Source organism: Callospermophilus lateralis, chromosome 6, assembly GCF_048772815.1.
Source record: "Callospermophilus lateralis isolate mCalLat2 chromosome 6, mCalLat2.hap1, whole genome shotgun sequence".
Taxonomy (NCBI): Eukaryota; Metazoa; Chordata; class Mammalia; order Rodentia; family Sciuridae; genus Callospermophilus; species Callospermophilus lateralis.
In genome coordinates, this window is record NC_135310.1 from 139330551 (window position 1) to 139352758 (window position 22208).

The 22208-nt window shown below is 40.9% G+C and overlaps 1 protein-coding gene across 4 annotated transcripts; it reads left to right on the forward strand.

The window, feature by feature from the left end:
• The first annotated feature begins 1592 nt into the window (after positions 1-1592).
• On the forward strand, positions 1593-21550 carry Wrnip1 (WRN helicase interacting protein 1). 4 transcript variants are annotated; one of them, XM_076859120.1, is made up of 7 exons: positions 1593-2635; positions 4854-5045; positions 6321-6562; positions 14964-15193; positions 19098-19253; positions 19995-20074; positions 20677-21550. In XM_076859120.1, the coding sequence occupies exons 1-7, from the start codon at positions 1823-1825 to the stop codon at positions 20950-20952; spliced, it is 1989 nt and encodes a 662-aa protein (XP_076715235.1). In that variant the 5' UTR covers positions 1593-1822; the 3' UTR covers positions 20953-21550. The 4 variants fall into 4 exon arrangements, 3 of the variants coding, with proteins under 3 accessions (XP_076715235.1, XP_076715236.1, XP_076715237.1); XR_013091662.1 differs by lacking the exon at positions 20677-21550 and having other exon boundaries at positions 19098-19804; positions 19995-20057; XM_076859121.1 differs by lacking the exon at positions 19995-20074 and having other exon boundaries at positions 20677-20813.
• The last annotated feature ends 658 nt before the right edge of the window (positions 21551-22208 follow it).

The following is a 22208-nucleotide window of genomic DNA, read 5'->3' on the forward strand; positions in this document are numbered from 1 at the left end:
GACACAGCACTTTTATTTTGTTTATTTATTTACATGGTGCTGAGGATTGAACCCAGTGCCTCACACATGCTAGGTGAGTGCTCTACCACTGAGCCACAGCCCCTCATTTACTTTTTTCTGATTACCAAAAATGCATGTTTAAGCCCTGCATGGTGGCACGTCTGAAATCTCAGCAACTCAAGAGATGGAGGCAGGAGGATAGGAAGTTCAAGGTCAGCATCAGCAATTCAGCAAGACTCTCAGTAACTTAGCAAGAACCTGACTAGAAATATAAACAAACAAACAAACCCAGGGATGTGACTCAATAATAATAAAGTACCTCTGGTTTCAACCCCTAGTATCTCCCCCACCAAAATGCATGTTCAAGATACATGTTTAAGATATATTTTTTAAATGCATATTAAGATACATTTTTTTCTTTAGTCAAGGAGACTGAAGAAAGAGGACTGCAAGTTTAAGGCAAATCTAAGCAACATAGCCTGACACCCCACCCAAGAAAGGTATTTTTTTCAGAAGGGTAGGTTTACAGAAAAAGAGTCCCAAATCACAGGAAATTGTAGTACTTTGAAAGATGTAGAATACTGCAACTTACATTTTAATCAGCTTTTTATTTTTTTATGTGTGCATACACTGTAATTTTAAAAAGCTGACTGTTCTGTTACCTTTGCAGTCGCTGTGACCAAAATACCTGACAAGAACAATTTAGAAGGTTTATTTGGGACTTACAGTGCCTGGTCAGCTGACTCCATTGCTTTGGGCCAGTGGTGAGGAACATCATGATGCAAGGGCTTGGCAGTGGAAAGCTGCCCAGCTCAGGGCAGCCCGGCGGGGGGTCACGGAACCAGCCAGGGAAGAACAGCCCTAATCTTTGCCTAAAAGCCCACCTCTGTATCTTGCTGCTTTGGGGACCACACATTTCAGATACTGCACATTCCAGATCCAAGCAGTCACACCAGTCATTACTTTGTTGTAGTGGGAGTTAGAATGCTCGAGTTAGTTTCCAACTTTCAATTAAATTGCAAATTTGTTGCTAAAAAACTAACAAATCTAATAGGGTAGGGAAGCACCTTTATTTGCATTTCTTTGACTCCTACTGGGGTGAACTTTTTAAAATCACCTGTGCATATAAGTTTTTTCCTGCTGTTCAGTTTCTCCAGTTTTCTATCGGTAATATTTGGGTCCCCCCGTCCCACCCTATTTCCGCTTCTTTACAAACAACTTCCGTGACCTCCCACGGACAGGCTCCGCTTCCGAAGCATAAAAAGCCTGCAATGCGCCACCCCCATGACCCCAGACACTAGTCCACTTCAGAATGCCCCCGGGCTTCCCGCGCCTCAAAGGGCCAAAGGAACGCCGCTTCCGCCACAGCGCAGTCTTGCGCAGGCGCACCACACCAGCCCTAGAGACACCCCTCACAAAGGCGGTTCGCGAAGCCGGAAGTAAGCGAGCAGCGGCTGGGGCTAACGGTAGAGAACTACATTTCCCAACGTGCCGCGCGAGGTATAGCCTGCATCTGGGTAAGCAGTCCTGGACTACATTTCCCGAAGGGCCACGCGAGGCGATGCCCCCGGCGGGACAAACGGTCGTGGACTACACATCCGGACGCGCTGCGAGAGGCGTTACCAGCGGCCGGCCGAGGGCGGGCCGATGCGGGAGCTCCGGACGTGAGGCATGAGCGGCGCCCTCCCTCGGCCCGTGCGCGTTCTGCCGCCTCCCCGATCGAGGGTCGCGCGGCACGGGGCCTAGCGGCGGGCATCTGAGGCCTCGGCGTTCTCAGGGGCAGGTGCGGCCGCGCCGGGCGCCGGGGAGGGCGGCGGCCGCCATGGAGGTGAGCGGGCCGGAAGACGACCCCTTCCTATCGCAGCTGCACCAGGTGCAGTGCCCCGTGTGCCAGCAGATGATGCCCGCCGCGCACATCAACTCACACCTGGACCGCTGCCTGCTGCTCCACCCCGCGGGGCACGCGGAGCCTGCGGCCGGGCCGCACCGCGCCGGGGAGCGGGCCAAAGGGCCCTCGCCACCTGGCGCCAAGCGGCGGCGGTTGTCGGAGAGCTCGGCGCTGAAGCAGCCGGCCACCCCGACGGCGGCCGAGAGCAGCGAGGGCGAGGGCGAGGAGGGCGACGACGGTGGTGAGACCGAGAGCCGGGAGAGCTACGACGCGCCGCCCACGCCCAGCGGCGCCCGCCTGATCCCCGACTTCCCGGTGGCGCGTTCCAGCAGCCCCGCGAGGAAGGGGGCGGGCAAGAGGCCGGCTGCCGCGGCTGCAGCGGCGGGGAGCGCGTCTCCGCGCAGCTGGGACGAGGCGGAGGCGCAGGAGGAGGAAGAGGCGGGGGGCGACGGCGATGGCGACGCGGACGCGGACGGCGAGGACGACCCGGGGCACTGGGACGCGGACGCCGCAGACGCCGCCTTCGGGGCCAGCGGCGGGGGCCGCCCGCATTCGCGGGCGCTGGCGGCCGAGGAAATCCGGCAGATGCTGGAGGGCAAGCCTCTGGCGGACAAGATGCGACCTGACGCGCTGCAGGACTACATCGGGCAGAGCCGGGCGGTGGGGCAGGAGACCCTGCTGCGCTCGCTCCTGGAGACCAACGAAATCCCCTCGCTCATCCTGTGGGGACCGCCGGGCTGCGGCAAGGTGAGTGCGGTCCTGGCCGCGCGCCCGGCGCGTGGATGGCGCTAACGGTCAGCGGGCTGTGTGGCTTATGTCCTCCAGGAACTCGCCCGGCTCGGGGATGGTGTGGCCTAGGGGCCCCAGGCGCGGTCTGAGCTAGGGCACTGCTAGGTCCACAAGTGGAGTCTATGATGGGCGTGAAAAAGTAACACGCACCAGATTCTTAAAGACACATTTGCTGGACGTTTTCAGAAGGAAGATGTCTACGAATTTCTAGGTTCACAGCAAGAGTGGGACTCGGATTGGAGTTCGCTTCACGTTGCATCAGCTCCCCTGCCTTCTGATTTTTAGTGACCCAATTCTTTAGGAAACAGCATGCAACAAAAATTGTGAAGAGACATTTCTATATTACACTTGTATGTATATGGGTTCGGCTCTGAAAAAGTAATTAAATTTTTAAATTTCTGTTGTGCTTCCTTTCCCTTCCACTAGTTGTTGGTTTGACAGTGATTTTCAGAGCAAATATGAAAAACTTTCTTCTCTCTGCATATCATTTTCACCAAGAATTTTCCATAACTATGCTTATTATGCCTTGCTTATATTGCTTTGCTTATACTGTTTAAGAGAAAAAGCATCAGTGCCTTTGGTGTTCGATTCCATGTACCTTCATTAGGGATAAGCAAAAGTGCAGAGGAGGACGCTTAGGATATTGTGGATCTAGAGAACATGTCATTGGAAGAACATTTGAGAAAAAAGTTATGAATGCGGTAACCCTGGTAAAAGAGAAGCTAAGAGGTGCTTAAGGATAATGAGTACCAGTGAATGACAGGTAGAATTTGGGAATCAGAAGAGGTCTCCTAGTTTTGAGGTTCAGACTCCTTTTTATACAGGATATTCCTGATTTTTCTTTCAAGCTTCATCTCACACAACCACACCTGTCATTACTCCAGTTCCTGGAATGCAACTTGCTCTTTTTGTGTCTTATTTGTATCATGCTTTCCCTTTGGCCAGGCAAATGTATTTCAAATAACATTGTTTTTTGGGCCTTGGCATGTATGCATATGGTCTATCACTGACCTACAGTACCAGCCTCCAGATACATTTTATGATGATGGTAGAATCGTTGATAAATCTCCCCATGGATTTAGTTGTTAGACCACTTAGAGGATAGAGCAGTAACATTTTTAGTAATTGTTAAGTTTTTATATCAGATCATGAGAAGGGATTATCAGTTATTGAAGGTCCCAGACAGCAAGAAAAAGGTCTTCAAGGAGATGAGTGAGTCATAGAAGATTTTAGTGCAAGAGATTTACTGGGCCAGGCTGCTCAGTAAGGTAATTGGTGATCAACTCCAAGCCTATGTGACATAAGAGCTTGATTCCAAGATGCAGGTTGGCTGGAATTTGGTAAAGAAGCCCACAGTGTCTAATGTGCAGTACAACTTTCAGAAAATAAGTGCCACTTTTCCAGTCAGGAGCAAATTTGTCCCTTTAATTAAACAATCTTCTCTTTTTCTTTATTCCCATTCTTAGTACTAAAGTGCTAACAACAACAATACTTATAATAGCATATACATATTTCTTGAGCACCCAGTAAGTGCCAGATACTGAATGAACAACACTTTCCTTGGAGCTTTCCTTTGCTTTCTGGTAAGTGCTAACAGTATCAATGCTGTTGTTAATGTCCAGAGTAGACATTCAGAAGTGGTATGCATTCACCTTAGATACTAAGTGTTTTGTCAGTGGTCTCTCAACTCAAAGACTCTTTCGCTTTGCTTTTCTCAACCACTTCATTGAGCTACCACTAGTTGTAGTTCTGGGATCAGTTCTACATCTAGTTTTTCAGCTGTAATACTTTTGACTGGAGGAGGGAGAATTTTCTCTTTCCTTTGGTAAGGGGTCACAGGTGTCACCCAGACTCTACTAAATCTAGACAGCTGCTCTTTACTTGGATTCCAAAGATCTTAAGAGTCCCCAAAACAGGGATCAAAAGGGGCAAGGAACAAAGAAAAAAAGGTCAGGATTAGCCTAAGTTTTAGCTACTTTCCTGTTTTATTTGAATGTTGGTTTATTCATTTATTTATTTTTAATTTAAGACTTGGCTCTGTTTTTTCAAATGATGTCTGTGTCTCTGAGCATTCTTAAGAGTTCAACTTGCTTGGTAATGCTCATGCTGCTTGTAGTACCCCTGAGTGCTGTCCCCTCTGATTAGCTTTTCAAACTGTGTGTATTGTCTTTTCTAGACCACCCTGGCTCATATCATAGCCAACAACAGCAAGAAACATAGCATAAGGTTTGTGACATTGTCTGCAACAAATGCCAAGACAAATGATGTGCGAGATGTCATTAAACAAGCTCAAAATGAAAAGAGCTTTTTCAAAAGGAAAACCATCCTTTTTATTGATGAGATTCATCGGTTCAATAAATCTCAGCAGGTATATTAACTTCTTTTCTCTTTTGGTCACTGTGTACATCAAGTAAAATAAAAAGTATCAGATCACTTTTGAAAGTATAAAATACTATACAAATGCTAGGGAATGTTACCATTATTAACTGTCTAGGAAGAAGCATAGGCTTGTCAACCCATTTCCTTCCACCGTGTATCCCCATGCTTTTTCTTACTATATTTTGAAAACAAGAAAATGATATCTGATATATGATTAGCATATCCCTAAGCTGTCCATATCAGAGAAGCCATTTTGGATCCAGTTTTTAATTTAAGAAAATTTAATCTAAAGTATTAGGAATCATGTAGACAAATTTGATTTTAAGATCATTGTCTCTTTTTTTGTCTTTATATTTTTATTTTCAAAATGAAAGAGTATGTTTTCTGTGCCTTTAGGCTGTCACTGAGTCCCCTTGATCAAGATTACTATTTCTTTTTTTTTTCTTTAATTTTTTTATTAGTTGCTCAAAACATTACAATGATCTTGACATATCATACATTTGATTCAAATGGGGTGCATAATCTTATTTTTCCATGTGTAAGATTACTATTTATTTCAATGGATTTTAGAAGTGAAAGGTTACAATTTATTTTTATAACAAAGCCACTTTTTTTCTGAATAGACATGAAAATATTTTCCAGGCATACTTTTTCTTGACTTATGTTGTTATAGCTTTTTACTTATAATTAGAAATATTTCACAAAATCCAAAAATGTTTTCTGCCCCCACCCCGCCCCAGTCTTTTGAGTAGTAGACCTTTTAGAGTTCTGTCTAGATACTAGCTTTTCAAGTTTCATATGGGACATTGACACATTTCAGTGTTTCTGTGTAAGACAGTGTCTGGTGGTTATATATTCACCAAGCTTGTTAGGAAGAATAATAATTTTGAGTCCCACAGTGGAAGAGGATTTTGGAAATATTAATGTTTTTGTATTTTCTTACTTTGCTGTAAATAAATAGCTGATATAATAAAGCATATGTCAATTCAGCCATACTTCTATAAGTAGAGAATTTTTTTATGTTAAATCTGTATTAGAATTCTACCAGGTAGAGACCAGCCTTAGACTCTGGCATCCCACTGATTTTTAAGTTTTGGACTTAAAAACTGAGAGTTGTACTTTCCACAAGTATTTTATCCATACTTAGTGTACATGCTGTAAAAGTAAAATTAGAAAAATGAGAAAATGGATAGTTAACTTACGTAGGATTCCTCAACTGGCTATTGACTGGAATCACTGTCTTCTGTTTTCCTCCCATGATTAGGATACTTTCCTTCCTCACGTGGAATGTGGGACGATCACCCTGATTGGGGCCACCACTGAAAACCCTTCCTTCCAGGTCAATGCAGCTCTTCTGAGCCGCTGCCGAGTGATTGTTCTTGAGAAACTTCCAGTAGAGGCAATGGTGACTATTTTAATGAGAGCAATCAACTCACTGGGAATTCATGTCCTAGACTCTAGCCGTCCCACTGACCCTCTGAGCCACAGCAGCAACAGCAGCTCTGAGTAAGTTGACAGTGTGAAGTGTCCTGGGGACTCATACTTCCCAGAGAATCTCTTGGCAGGGGGCCAGAAAGGGCTGGGTCTCAGCCAGGAGAGAGGTGGGGACCAAGAAGAATGTTGATCTGCCAGTAAGGGGGGCAAAAAAAAAAAAAAGGAGAGAAGTGTTCATATCATACTAAGAGTATCTCTATAAACGTACCCTTTCTTTTAAGATGTATTTCCTAGCCTCACAGGGTATATCCATAATTGTTTAGGCTTTAATATTGCTTTGTTATTTTAGTTCTTGGGTGTTTGTTTTATAGTAAGGGTTCTTTTCCTAGCTCACTGTTTTAAAAGCTTGGAAGACTATAGAGAACCTTGTTGATTAAAAAGATTTTGTCCTTCATTTAATGGAACAAATAGATATATACATCTTACACCTACTTTCAAAACTTTGGAGATTCTGCTAGATTCAAATTTCCTTTTTTCCTTGCAATTTGTTATTATTTTTTAAAAGTAAAAATGTAACTGTAGCCATATAATTATTTAATTTTTCACACTCGAAAAGCCAAACTCATTTCATTCCATGAAAGTAAAGGAATTTTAACTGAAATCGACATATCAGAAGCTGTTTTGTTTCTGTTGGCAATCAGTTTCTGCATCATGAACACCATGTTAGTTTATTAATACACAGGGCATATGTATTATAGATAATCAGTTTTATTTCTTGGGTAAGAGATTTTATTTATTTGCAGTAGAACATATTCTTCAGAAGTATTTGTGTATGTGTCGGCTAAACTAATGCAATGAAGCATAATCTGGTCAGAGGAGAGGCTATTACCCACCTCCTTATGCTTGGACTACACAGCTGCTCCTGTTGCCCTGAGGCCAAGTTCTGGAGCCACTTTTCTGTGAGGATTAAAGTACAAGGCATAGTTGTAGATTCGTGGTTTAGGTTTCAACAGTCTCTCCCTATGTGTCTTGTCTCTCCCATTTGCTCCTGCCTCAGATGTGGCTGTGTCATATGAAAGCCTTGAAACATTTGGCCATGGAGTCCTGGGCAGAATGAAGTCACTTCATTTTGTAGTGTAGTTGTGATGGAATGGCCAATACAACTGTGGCTACAAAATATGGACCTGCTGGTATCCATCAGATGTGCTCATACTCAGGAGCCCTTTGTGGGCTGGACACTTATAAGGGTTTCAGTGGTATTTTGCCACTTTATTGTATCTAGTACAATTGTCTCAGCATCTGCAGGGAATTGGTTACAGGATCCCCCTGCAGATACCAAAATTCACAGATGCTCAAATCTTTTATGTAAAAATGTTTAGTATTTTCATAAAACATACACACATCCTACTATATATTTTAACTCTTCTTTAGATTACTTTAAAGAAATTGTTTTAAAATTATTTTGCAGTGCTGGAGATTGAACCCAATGTGTGAATCACTGAATTACACTCTCAACCCCTCTAGGTTATTTATAATACCTAATACAATATAAATGTTGTGCAGATAGATGTTATTCTATATTGTTTGGGGAATAATGACAAAGGAAAAGTCTGAACATGTTCAATACAGGTACATTTTAAAAATATCTTCAATCCAAGATTTGTTGTATTTGAGGATTCAGAACCCATGGATATGAAGGGCCAACTCTTTAGCTTTTTTTTTTTTATTAAAATTATAGTAATAGACTCTCATCAGTGTTTGAAAGACACATTGAAAAAGAAAGGTAAATTTTTTTAACATTTTTTTGTGGGTTTTTTTTTGCATACTGGTTATCATGATGTATCTACAATTTTCATTTACATAGGGTAGTTTTTATTTCATCATTTCATGGGATTGAGTTATTCAGAGAATTTCAAGTTTTCACCTCTCTTCAGTAACTGCTATGCCATAATTTAAGTAAATTGAGGTCAGTAGAGATATAGAGCTCATCCTCATAAAAAGGATTTCTATATTTTAAAAAATTTCCAAGTGACTTCCAAGCATTTTAAAGTTTAAGAGGATCCAGTGAAAGAATTTAAATTTCTTTGAGTTGCTGAAACTGAAAGAGATATAACAATGAATCAGTTATTCTGAATCTGCTAAAATTGTATAGCAGTCAGAAAACCTTTTCCCCTGTCATACGTGTAGAACTGATCCTAGTTATGACTTCCTTTCATTCTTATTTGCTTTCCATGTCCCCTGCCTTCTTTGGAGAGATGGGAAGATAGAAATTTGGCCTTGTTTATATTTGTAGCACTATGTCTAGCATATATTATGCTCTTGGTAAATGGTTGATGAATAAATAAACCCTAGCTTTCAATATGAGAAAAGTAGTTGCATGCGGGGGGGAGGGGGTAATAGTCCAATATAAGTAATAGTTGCCCATGTATCAAGAACTTTTTTTTATGCTTATAACTTTTTAGTATCAGCAAGCATAGTTTAATGAAAGCAAATTAAGCTTAGATCCATTAATTGATCTGTTTGTTAGCAATTCTGATAAGAAGTTGGGAGATGTCATAGACCAAAGAAAAAATACATTATAAGTGATTTTTCTGAAAGAAGTATGTGCCTCCCTGATTGTCATGGACAATTAACAGTGGATTGTGTTGTCTTTCAGTTATTATAGGTAAAATTTTACTTTCAAATCCCTATGGATTGGCATCAGCTGCATATTCATCCTTGTGCAGATAAATCAGATTTGGTTACACTAATCTAGCTGCAAGAAAAGACTCTTAACCTCTCCCCCTCATAATTACTTTCTCTTTCTGAGAAGCTATGAGTGTGCATTTGTATTCTTATGTCATGTTTTGGTGCCCTAGATAGCAACTAAAGCATGTACAGAGAAATCCTAGGCTTTTGAAGACTTTGTGTGAGAAGAGGTGAGCAAGGTACTGATTCCAAAACTAATAAAGCTGCTACTTGACTATTCTTGATTGTACTCGAGGAATTATAAGATTGTGAGTTCTTAAGACAGTTATACACATGTTCATTCCCATTATAGTGAGATAAAAATATTCTTTTTTGTCAGGGTTGCTGGGGATTGAACAAAGACCTCGCACATGCTAAGTGTGCACTTTATGACTAAGATACATCTCTAGCCCAGTGTTCTTTTGAAAAAAATTTCCCTCCTGTATTTATTTATTCAGTATAATTCAAAGGTTCTGTATTTGCTAGTCATGGCTGGGTGTTGAAAAGTACATTAATGTACCTATAGAGAACATGATAAAGGCCAGGTGAACAAATCGGCTTATAGTGCCATGCTATGATCAAGCTGTACACGAGGCATGAGGTGGCGGGGGGTGTAGAGAAGAGATGTCTAAAATATGCGAAAGCAAACATTTTACCTCCTGGATGAGGAGATGCTGTTAATCTATAACTTCAAAAAATGTTAATATAAAGAAAAATATAAGTTAAAATGGTACTTTTAAAAACATCAGCAATGAGCTAGGTGCGGTGGCACATGCCTGTAATCCCAGCAGTTTGGGAGGTTGAGGCAGGAGGATCATGAATTTAAAGCCAGCCTCGGGAATTTAGTGAGGCCTAAGCAACTTAATGAGACACTGTCTCAAAATTTAAAAAGTAAATAAATAAAAAGGACTGGGGATGTGATTCAGTGGTTAATCGCCCCTGGGTTCACTACCTGATACAAAAAAAAAAAAAAAAGCAACCTTATATTAGTTCACTGTGGTTGCTGTACCACAAGCTGACTGTCTTAGAACAACAGAACTTAATTCTCCTGGTTCTGGAAGTTAGGACCAAAATCAAGGTGTCAGCAGGGCCATAACCCTTCCTTCAAGCATCTGGTATCTCCTAGCATCCCTTAACTTCTGGTTGCCATCTCTGCTTCCATCTTCATATGACCTCTATGTCCTTGTGTCTTCTTTTCCTCTTATAAGAATGTTTGTCATTGGATTTAAGATACACCCTAAATCCAGGGTGGTTTCATCTTGAGATTCTCATATCTGCAAAGACCCTATTTTCAAATAAGGTCACATCCATGGGTTCCAAGGATTAGGACTTAACATCTTTTGAGGGTCACTATTCAACCCTCTGTAGAACCCTGACAGGTATGTGGTATATAATTTGGGAAGACATAGGATTATAGAAAAAGATGACATTATCTGTGAAATGTATGTTCTGTCTTTATGAAGAAAGTAAGTTTTGTTTCAGTTTAACTCAGGTTATCATGGAAACATCAGAGTTTGGGGCTCTGCTTTGAAGATTTACAATTCTAGAGAGCATGCTATTGAATATCTAATTCAAATGATAATAACAATAGCTAACATTTATGGAGTACTCCTGATGTGGTAGACAGTACTCTTGAGCATTCTGCATGTCTTGTTTAATCCTCAGTATAGCTTTGCAAATTAGGTATCAGCTTTTTTTTTTATTAGAAGAGGAAACTGAGGCAGAACAAGGTTAAGAAATATGCTCACGATCATTCATTTTGAATGACATGGAACCAATTTTAAAGGAATGTTGCCAATTATTAAGCAACCTCAGTTGCTGGAAAGATCCTAGGTACCAAGGTGAAAGGGGATGAATGCTGACAGTAAACATTACCATCCTAACCTTTCTCTGTGTGTTTTTTATTTAAGGGCAACTCTGTATTAATTTGTAAAGGAGTCAGTACAAAAGATCCCACCTAAAATGTAGCAGGTATGCCTTTTAACCAGATATGCATATCACACTTATTTGGGATGTATTTTGTGCCTGGGGTCTGACCCTGGAGTTTTGGGAATCAGTAAATCAATAGTCTGGTATCCACATCTGTATTTGAGGGAAGTTCTCTAATCTGATGCGTATCCCTGGTTGAGAACCACTTTTTAGCAGTTGTTACACTGACCATATAATGTTCAGTTTCCTTAGATTCAAAGAGTTTGTTTTATAATTTAGGGAGGGAGAGCTTAATAAACCCATCTTATTCTTTTGTTCTGCGGTGAAATAACAGGGACATTTTCACTTTCTTTACTCCCCCTACTTAAACATCCAGCCATATAAATAGTATTCTCCAAATCCCAGTATCCTTTACCGGAAGAACACTGTGCAGGATCCAGGCCACTGGAAAAGAAAGGGGAAGGAGGAAGAAACTTTCCATATTCTGTTAAGATCAGAGTGTTTCTCTTTACTTAGCTCTGTGTTTCATCTCTAAAATTGTATTAACCAGAATATAATCTTTTCCTCTCATTATGAAAAGGGTTTTTACTACCTTATAACAACATAATTTACTGTCTATTGCTTATTTCTTTGTAGGATGCTATGAAAGTTTGGACACTATCCCCAAAGTAGATTTCATCTCATTTAATTCTATGCTACCTTTGAAGGTTATTTCCAAATGCAGAATATTTTGTAAGTTTATACTTAAGTTTAAAAATAATGTTAAATTCTCTAACCTAGAGAAACTCTCTCAAGATAATTTAGTAGTTAATGTTTGTCTCAGGATAATTTCGTAGTTACTGTTTGCTGAGTGGTTTTGCAAATATCAATGATGAACTTTTAGTTCTGTCATCTCTTTCCCATTCTAAGATCTCAGAGTATTTTATTGTAAAATATTACTACTTTTCAGAATTTAAAATAAAGAGGGATTTAGGACATATTAGATGGTAGTTAAATCACACCCCTTCATGCATGGTGTTCATAACAATGAATTTCCATTTTGTAATTTCCTTACATGACTACTGTGAGTGCAGTCAGTGCCCCCTTTTATTGCTTGAACAGTTGATGAGAAATTCATTTTGGGTTTAAAAGTACACTCTCCTTTTGGATGGGATGAACTTTGGACTGTGGATGATACCCAAGGAGAAGAAGGAGTGGTGGGAGCTTGGGTGGCTTTTGTTGTGGCAGCAACTTCATTCCCATGAATGCAAACCAAAACAACAGAATGATTTATACTTTGGTTAAGAGTACAAATCAAAGGACCATATTTCCCAATTAGACAAATATATGTCCATTTCCAAAGTCTTATTCACAGCATGCTGTTTATAAATCTGTGCAGCAAAAATGGACTAATTCATAGAAAAGAGATATATACCAAAGTACTAATTTTAGGATAGTCTAGCAGTAGTGATTTTTCTCTTTGACTATTTTTAAAATAGAAAAATTCAGAAGTTTGAGTAACTTGTTTTTCAAACCATTATTAAATTTTTAGGAATGTGAAACAGTTCATAGTGTGGTCTAAGTTTTGCTTTAAAAATTACATGTAAGGTTAGTGGTTGCATGGCTGGTTGAATCATAAAGAAAATTAAATAAATGACATCATGATACCGGTTATTGTCATAGGTGATGAAGGTAGGATTCTGTTTTGTTTTCTATATTTTTATATGATTTCTTTTAAATTAAAAAGTATTACTCTGAAATAATGAGAAAATTGAAGTTAGCCTATTCACTGTGCAGTAATTGAATATCTGTTATCTATTAGGCACTAGAAATACAAAGAACTAGTGGAACCTTATTCCTGTCCTTGTTTTCAACATTTGGGGGTGGGTGGAGAGATGACGGGGGAATGAGCAACCCAACTCATGGTGTGGGATATAGGATAGTTCAGTATGTTGGAACTGATTAGGACTTCTACTTTTACTCCTTTTCTTCCCTCAGTTGTCCTGAAAACTTTTTGTTGCTAGGAAGCTTCCCAAGGAAGTGGAAAAGAGGTGTTTGGTCAGTTTTACCCCCACACTTGCCCCAGGTACTATGCCCTTGATCTTAGAGATATCATAGGCTGCTGGGCCTCTTTGATGCTGGTTCCTTCTTTCTACCTCTTTAGTATATGCTCTATTGTTTTCTTCTAAATCATCTTTCAGAAAATCCAGCTTCTGGATGAGAAATGATCCATCGACTTTCCAAAGTGCCAATAATGTGATCCTGGTAATATTAGGTGATTAACTCAAAGTCCCACAACTAAGTTCTGGCAGTCTTTTGGTAATATGTTTTGGATGATCTGTTGAGTTCACTGCTGAGAAGAGTTAACTGCTGAGAAGATGCTGCTCTCAGAAGGAAGGGAGATGAGTCTCTGGGCTATACCTAAGGGTCTGAGGCCAGGCAGTTTTCTTGAGTCTGAGGAGACAGTGTTCTTTTAGAAAGTTAAGTCAAGCCAGGTATCTTATATGTGATGAGGCCCACAGTGAGGAACTAAATCCTGGCCACTGTTAGTAGGTAAGGAAATGAGATGGGACAGTCTCATGACATTAGAGACACATCTTTGAGTGAAATGCAGATTGAGCTTACTCAGGTTGTTTTCCAGGCAAAGTTGTAGGTGGGTGTAGGAGAAGAAATTCTGTATTAGAAATCTTATGTTGACCCCAGCATACAAGCTGGATTCTGCTCCAGAACCCTCCTTTAGCCCATCCCAGTTGGCACCTGTTGTACAACTTATGGTGTACAAGCACTGTGTGTTGTTTTCCAAGTAGCTGATTTGGAAGGACAATCCTGATGAACTTATTAATTACTGTGTAGATATTTTCAGTTGAGGGATAGTAATGACATGGGTGAACTATATATTCAAAAAATTGTATTTTTTGCAGCTCAATCAGGAAATAATAAGACTCTTGTAAGTAATGAAATGTGTTAGATAGTCAAGATGGAAATCAGACCTGAAAACTAATTATAATTAGATCTTGTTTATGAAGATACAGACTTTGGAATGTGTTTGCAAATTTTGGTTCTCACATTTGGAGAGAGGTTAGGTGATTAACTCAAAGTCCCACAACTAAGTTCTGGCAGTCTTTTGATAATTTTCCAGGGTAGTGACCTCTCTGCTACCCCGGGTAGATTTTGTATGAGTAATACCCACTCTGAAATTACGTACTGCTCTCTGAAATTGTCCTAGGCCATAATTAGAGAGAACTTCTAGGTCCTGCTGTGTCCAGGGAACTGAGGATCTTGTTTATTGTTTGTAAAATGAGGGAATTGAACTGCCTGATCTGGACCCTTTTAGAGCTAATAATGTGATGTGGTCTCTTGCCTGTGTGGAAGGTAGTCTGAGCATTTTTTGTGTCATCCAGATGTGGGTTGCCATATGCTAAAATGAGGTGCTAATGTTTCTGATAAAGCATTCACTGTTCTATAGGGCAGAACCAGAGAGCCCACTTGTCAATTATAACTTTCCAGGACATTGTTTCTGTTTCACACAAGCTTCAATGAGTTAACTTACAGTAAGATACCCTGGTGGCTCATAAGATACAATGTAGTATTCTCCCAACTCTTGGGACACAGTGAGATGCCCTTGTAACTTTTAAAATCTCAGTAATGCTTGTGACTTTTTAAGATCTCAGCAGTGCTTAACCATATTAACTGTGTGAGTTCAAAACAAGGGTCAAAAGCCTTGAACTAAGGTGGTTTTTTTCATTGAGTTTACTAGAAGTACAAGTTCACTAAGGTATGCTGCAGAATGAGAAATGTGTTATGAGTGTGACAATAACTAATGCTGGTTGTGTTCCAGACCCTCCGTGTTTATAGAAGATAAAGCAGTAGATACTCTTGCTTATCTCAGTGATGGGGATGCCCGAGCTGGCTTGAATGGACTGCAGCTGGCAGTGCTGGCCAGGTTAAGCTCTAGGAAGATGTTCTGTAAGAAGAGTGGGCAAACCTATTCTCCCAGTAGAGTTCTGATCACTGAGAATGATGTGAAGGAAGGTCTCCAGCGATCCCACATTTTATATGACCGGGCAGGTAAGTAACTGAGTAACTGGAATGTAGAAAAAGTTAACACTATAGAGAAATAAGTGTGCACAACTGCTCATTGCCAGGCATCAAAAGGAGTTCAGGGGTTTGAAATTACAGGCTCTTCCTTCATCTTATAAAATCGTTAGATACTTTCTCATTACTTTCTGGTGCAACTTATGGTATACAAGCACTTTTGAATGCCTATGTATTTAGTTGACAGTGAGTAATGCCTGTAATTTGCAAAGGCAGTAAGTAGCAAGAGGACTTTTGCAATAAATGACTTATTTAGTACTTTACTTGAGTGTTAAAAATCCTTAATTTCTGGTGAGTGGGGTTGTGGCTCAGTGGTGGACTGCTTGCCTTGCACATGTGAGGTACTGGGTTCATTCCTCAGCACCATTCAAAATAAATAAATATATTGTGTCCATCTACAATTAAAAGAATATTTTTTAAAAATACTTACTTTTTGGAGTTTAACCTAAACATTGAGTTTATATGGCTCTTGATACTTTTATTTTGTAGTGGGTTCTTAGAAAAATTCAAATCTAATTTTTCAGTGTGCACTTAACTATTTACAGAGAACCACATTTAGAGATAACAGATAATGTCAGCTTTTATTAAATCTGTGAACGGGTAGTATTAAATATAAGCATAGCACATTCGCATCTTTTTATAAAAAAGGTCAGAGATGAAGATAGCTTACTGCAGATTAGGCTGAACTCCTGTGATGGAACATTTGTGTGACTCTGAACATAGTCATATTACAGTAACTGTGGAATAGAATTTCTACACCTTTAAAAGTTCTCCCAGAAAAGGAAGCTGATAATTGAACATTCCACATCTCATGTTGGCTGTGCCACATCTCTGATATTTCCTGATGACGAGAGTCCTTCTTATTGGCCGGGGAAGGGGTGGAGGGGCTTAAGAATGACTTTGGTTGCAGGCAGAGTCTCTTAGTAAAGGTGCTCACTACACAACCTTGGGAGAGTGACTGAAGCTTTTTGGCCTTAGTGCCCCTTAGCTGATGGTAATGTGGGTGTCAGTGCTAAGGACACATTGGACATGTGAAACACACAGTCCCATCTGCATTTTGACGTTTACCTGCCTCCCAGCAGGAGCCTTCTCACATGGTTATCTCTCCCTTACGTGAGTGTCATGTCAGTGCTTAACAAATCTGAAAAGTTGAATATCTAGATATAGAGCTTTGCTTTGCTTTTAGTCAAAAACAAAAATGAGAAGAACAAAATAAAAGTTTTTCCAAAGTAAAGGAATTACTACGTGGTGGATTCTCCCTTGTTTCTGGGGGTCCAGCAGCTGTGATCTTTCTCCCTTTTTGTAAGTGTCCCAAGGGGGGCTTCATTTTGACTAGATCAGTCTTTCATATTTAATCAGACTATCAGTTAATATCCAAGTAATATGAAATTTTCCAAATAACCTTAGAAGGTACTTTATTAATATCCTTATTTTGCAGATAACAAAACCCGGCTTGCCTCATAAAGCTTGTGGTAAAACTGATCCTCAAATTAAGATCCAACTGGTTCCCAATATCATTTCCTTTACCACTGCTCCTGCTTCCATTTCAGGCCTGCTGTGCAGTCACTGAGCTTGCCCTAGAGCACATTCCCTGCAAGGAATCACACTTGGAAGTGTCTAGTCCCAGGGAACCATGAACCATGGGGATTACCTTGTCGCTAGTTCTTTGCTTCCTTAGGAAGAGCTGGGGGCAGTGGAGGCCTCCTGATTCCACCTCCAACAGCCTTGAGAACTCTACAGTCTATGTCTTTCTAATATCAATGAGCCCCCTCTACCCATATGCAACTCTAGAGTGTCTGCTACACAGAGGATCCACAACAGGTGTAAATAGAATTCATGAACTTGAGAAATGTTCTCATATAGGCTGTTCCATAAATAGGGATTATAGAAGCATTGCCCTGAAAACCTGTTATCTTAGACTTTTATAACTGATAAGAAAAGAATCTATCCCATAATTTTTATTATTTTAGTGTTGCTCACTAGTATATAGTACCCATAGTAGGATCCAGTAAATAGTTCAGATGGTGTGCATCAAATTAAGTAAGTATCAAGATGAGAATAAATTTTCTTTCATATCTGGACATCAAGTTTTTATAAACAATTGTGTTCTGGTAGAACACAATCTTATTGTTCATATGGGCTTGTGTCAACTTTTTAAAGCAGTGTATAATAAAAGCAGAAGCATAGAGTAATAATAGAATCTAAAATACAGTGTTTCTATAGTGCATGCTTGCTCTGTGCCAGGCATGTATTTAATACAAGCTATGAAGTGAGTGGTCTTGGCATCCCCATTTTTAAGATGAAAACGTTGAGACAGAGAGGATCAGGAATATACCCTTGGCTGAGTGTCTGGTAAGTTTAGGTTTCAAGCCCAAGCTGCCTGGCCCAAGAGCCCATGTTCTGGCCCACGTACCTGTGGTATTACCTCTCACATTGACCCCATAAAACTTGGAGGAGACGAGTAACCTGCATTGAGGGAAGTGTAAACTAGACAGAATGTGAACTAGAGGTGGTTTCTTTCATCCTTCCATACCCATGTGTTTGACTAGATGTACCTTAGTCTTCCCCACCTCTAAGTTTTGGCCCACAGAGGAGCAAAGCACAGGTGTGAGAGGGAGCCAGAACCATGAGGATCACTTAGGACACTTTCCCAGCCAGTGTCTATAGCTGACTTCACTAGGGAAACCCTGGTACAGTAGACACTCAGTTTGTCTGTAGAAATCCAATAATGTTGACATGTTGATCTGCCCAAACCTCCTTGAAAACTGGATTTGCTCAGATTCTGCCATCAACCTTTTGGGACTTTCCCCTTTGGTAGGCCAGGGGAGTTTCTTGTTGCTTTCTTTCATCTCCATCTGAAGACCAAGTGTTGTCTTAGCAGACTGATCAGCTACTGGGATTTGTTCCCAGGGCCCGAAAACTGTCTGGAAGAACACAGTCTTATTGTTCATATGGGCTCGTGATGAAGAGAAGCACTAGGTGCTTCTCTAGAAGAACTCAAGAACACCCCCAAACACCCCTCTTTCTCATAAGGGGAATGTTCTATCCCTGAACTTAAGAAAAAAAGGATGGACAGGAAATTGTGAAACGTGTACAGGTACCACTGCCTTTTATTTATTAAAAAAAATCATTGAGCTATGATTTCCTGCCTTTCTATGTGATTTTCCTAAAGCACATTTCACTGATTTGTTTTTCTTGTGAATCCAGGCCAAAAAATAGAATAAGACCAAATAGTGAGGGTGAGTCTTACCCATTCAGAGTGAGATCTATTAGTGCCAGTTCTCTGGGATCATGCCACACAGGTGTCTGTACACCAGGGCTGTGGTTTAAATGACCACAGGCTTCAGATATCAGGAAGACAGCTGGAAACAACACTGAGGAACAAATGGGCCATGACAGCTGCCCTTGACACTTGACTCTCCATCCTGATGGCTACAAGCAGCCCCATGGTCTGTTTTCCTTAAATAGACTGCAGGGGGATAAGATGGAGTCAGAATGTGAGACTGTCCCTACCTCCCCTCTTGTCTCTGGCAAATCCACTGTGGTAGAGATTACTTTTCAGAGTGAATGTCCCCACCCTGTTCACCTTTGTGTGTACACACTCAATGGGAACACCCACTTTATGTTTTTCAAGTAGCATCCTCTCCCTCTGAACAGGACTTAGCCACCAAACAAGTGCCCCACCTCCAAGGAGGACTGCACTGGGGCATGCTACAGGTTTGCATCCTCCCACCTAGTATAGTATATTGAGGATAGCTGTCAACCCCACTCTCCTCAGCTTCCCTGGGACCTCTGTTAGCGCAGCCTTCCTTAAATCAGCATGTCACAAAGCTGGCTGGAGGACCCCTCTGAGTGGGTGCCTTTCTGTGGTATACAGGAGAGGAGCACTACAACTGCATCTCCGCCTTGCACAAGGCCATGCGAGGCTCGGACCAGAATGCTTCCCTCTACTGGCTGGCACGCATGCTCGAGGGAGGAGAGGACCCACTCTATGTGGCAAGGAGGCTGGTGAGGTTTGCCAGTGAGGACATCGGTGAGTGTGTCTGTGGGTCCCAGAGCCCCAATTCATATTGGGAGTGGGGCAGGTGGCATGAGGGAGGGAATGTGACTTTTTTTGGCCTAAGGATGTCATGGAATCATGTGTAAAAGGCAAGAGAAGAGAAGACTTTCTGCGGGAGCTTAGTTGTCTATTTCTTGGTGTGTGTGTGTGTGTGCTTTTGAATGTATTAAAAAGTCACCATTTTCTATTTCCTCTTCGGGAATGTTCTTTAGAATATGAGTAGTTTATTCAGAATGTTGAAATAAAAGAGATACTTTTCAATTTGCTTTTGCAGCCAGGTGTTGAGGTTTTCGTTGGACAGTTCCTGAGGTAGAAATGGAAGACTCTGGACACCATTTAAAGACAAAGAACAGCTTTTTTTTTTTTGCCTTTGTAAATGTTTTGTTTTTAATGTACCCATATTGTGAATGTCTTCATGGCCTTTGGTCCTCTCGGTATTTGTTGTAGTCTCTTGTTTTTCCTACTACTAGATATAAAATTTTTACCCACAAGGAGCCAGTTCTGGACACCACAGTTATCATTCAGTAAATATTTTTTGAATAAATTAATGTGATCAGTGATCAGAGATAAGTTCCATTTCTTTTGCTAAATGGGACTATTTTTGTCACCAAGTCTATAAGCAGTTATGGTCTCTGGTTGCGGCAACACGCGGACAAGTGGGGATGATAGTGTGTGTTGTGACTTAACTCCTTTGTCTCTCTGTGTGTGTGACAGGTCTGGCAGACCCGTCTGCATTAACACAAGCAGTTGCTGCCTACCAAGGCTGTCATTTTATAGGCATGCCCGAATGTGAGGTAAAGTAAACAGCTCCCATCTTTACAAATCCATTCCTTTCTCCTGTGTTCCAACCTTTGGTGGATTTGAATATATGTGGTACTTTCACTATTGATGTATTGGGCCCACTAGATAAGTGGCTCAACTTTTGAAGTCCCATTGTTTAGAATTCTAGGCTCTAGAGAGAGATCAGACCTTCGGTGTGGATGAAGTTATTATTTCAAACTGTCCTTAGGAATCTCAGGGTTCAGAGAAGGTGCTGAAGTCTTCCTGGGCGACAGAAAGGTTGTGAAGGAGCTAAGGAGGAAGCCCCTGTGGGTTTGCCTCCCAAACAGCGCTTCCTGTTCATCTGTTTTATGTCTTGAGGGTTTAAAAAAAATTTCAATTTGCAAAATGTTCTTCAGTTTTTTTTTTTTTTTTTTTTAAAAAGGAGAAGCACTGGCCTGGCTTGTCTCTCATTCATAGGGATTTCTTCTCTAGTTATCCAGACTAGGCAAAAAAAATGGAGATAAAAAAGCATGATGGGAATCTTTTTAAAAAGTTAACTGGAGGTATCTTAAAACACTCTGCCAAACAGAACCTTTCTGGCACCTCCTTGGTAATGTGTCCTTCTGTATCCTAGGTGCTTCTGGCCCAGTGTGTGGTCTATTTTGCGAGAGCCCCAAAGTCCATTGAGGTGTACAGCGCTTATAATAATGTCAAAGCCTGCCTGAGGAACCACCAGGGCCCTCTGCCCCCGGTGCCCCTGCACCTGAGGAACGCACCAACCAGGCTGATGAAGGATCTGGGCTACGGCAAAGGCTACAAGTACAACCCCATGTACAGTGAGCCTGTGGATCAGGAATACCTGCCCGAGGAATTGAGAGGAGTCGATTTCTTCAAGCAGAGGCGGTGCTGACTCTTAGGCAGTGACAGCAGAAAGATGCTCTTTATTGAAGGGAAAGAGTAACTGGATTGTGAAGTTGTTTGCCTGGTGGAAGTTAAAACAGACCAAGATTTTGTGCCAGAAATTTAAGAGTTCCATAGGTGGAGGAGATTACTTCAACTAAATGTGTAACGTTGAAATTGTGTTCATTTGCACTCTGTGCAATGGTTATGCTTATGAAAATATCTGGCAGCTTTGTGCAATGAATTAATGTTATAAGGAATTATCTATTTTGTCATAGTATTTAAGTCATAATGTCATTTCAGAATTCAGTTCAGTAGGATTTTTTTCCTTTAAAAATGTATATTCTGGGTAGTTCCAATTGTTAAAAAAATGTAATTGTGATTTAATACTGCATAGTGTTTTGGGTATTTTTTTTATATGCAAAGGTCTTATGAGCCAATAAAACTATTTCAAAGTACTCTTCAGTTCTTAAATGTTTTTCCCACCTAGGATGGTGGGTACCAATATTTGTCACCATTGCATTTCAATAGATAGATACTGTAAATCATCATAGATAAGATTGGAAAGCTTGGGAGAAGTCAATCTGTCTTTCTGAAAATAAATTTTAATTTTTTAAAGAACTGCATACTCATAGTTTTAAATGATTCATAAGATCCAGTAGTCCCTGACCCATTCCTCCCTACCTCCTCCTTGCAGCCCTGTATTTCTAAATAATAATTCCTGTTTTACTTTGTGTTTCTTGAAGTTAAATATGTCATTGCCCTCAGCTTCATGTTCATCGTATCTATTGATAATTTTGTCTCAGTCACCATTTTGTGTAGATTTTAATGGGGATGGTCCCTTCAATTAGTGGGTTACTTACTTCTCTTTTCCGCCTTGGTGTGGTCTTTCTTGGGGAATGCCCCTGCCCTGGAATAGCCGCCAGCCTTCACCCTGGGGCTTTTTTTGCCTTCCCCCTATTTTCTGGGTGTGATATCCTGTTTATTGGTTTATTCCACTACTTTGGTGCAACACATCAGCCTAAAAAGCACATTGCAGAGGCTTTGCAACCTGTGGGCCTCCGCAGTGCAGTCTTGACTGGCCAAGCTTTAGTCATCCCAAGACTATCCTTTCATTGTCACTTTGGAGGTTTCCTTTGTTCCTACCTGCCTCATGTATCTGGATTACAGGATCCTGTGCTTTTTTCTTACTTGCTTGGGTGCACACATTCATTAGTGACTTTATGGAGCAAGGATGCCTGGGAGGGAAGTGTTTTCAGACCTTGA

Coding starts and splice junctions, on each gene's coding strand:
- Wrnip1 (XM_076859120.1), top strand. CDS start 1,823: ATGGAGGTGAGCGGGCCGGAAGACGACCCCTTCCTATCGCAGCTGCAC. Junction 6,563..14,963: donor AGCAGCAACAGCAGCTCTGA/GTAAGTTGACAG, acceptor GTTGTGTTCCAG/ACCCTCCGTGTTTATAGAAG. Junction 20,075..20,676: donor TAGGCATGCCCGAATGTGAG/GTAAAGTAAACA, acceptor TCTGTATCCTAG/GTGCTTCTGGCCCAGTGTGT.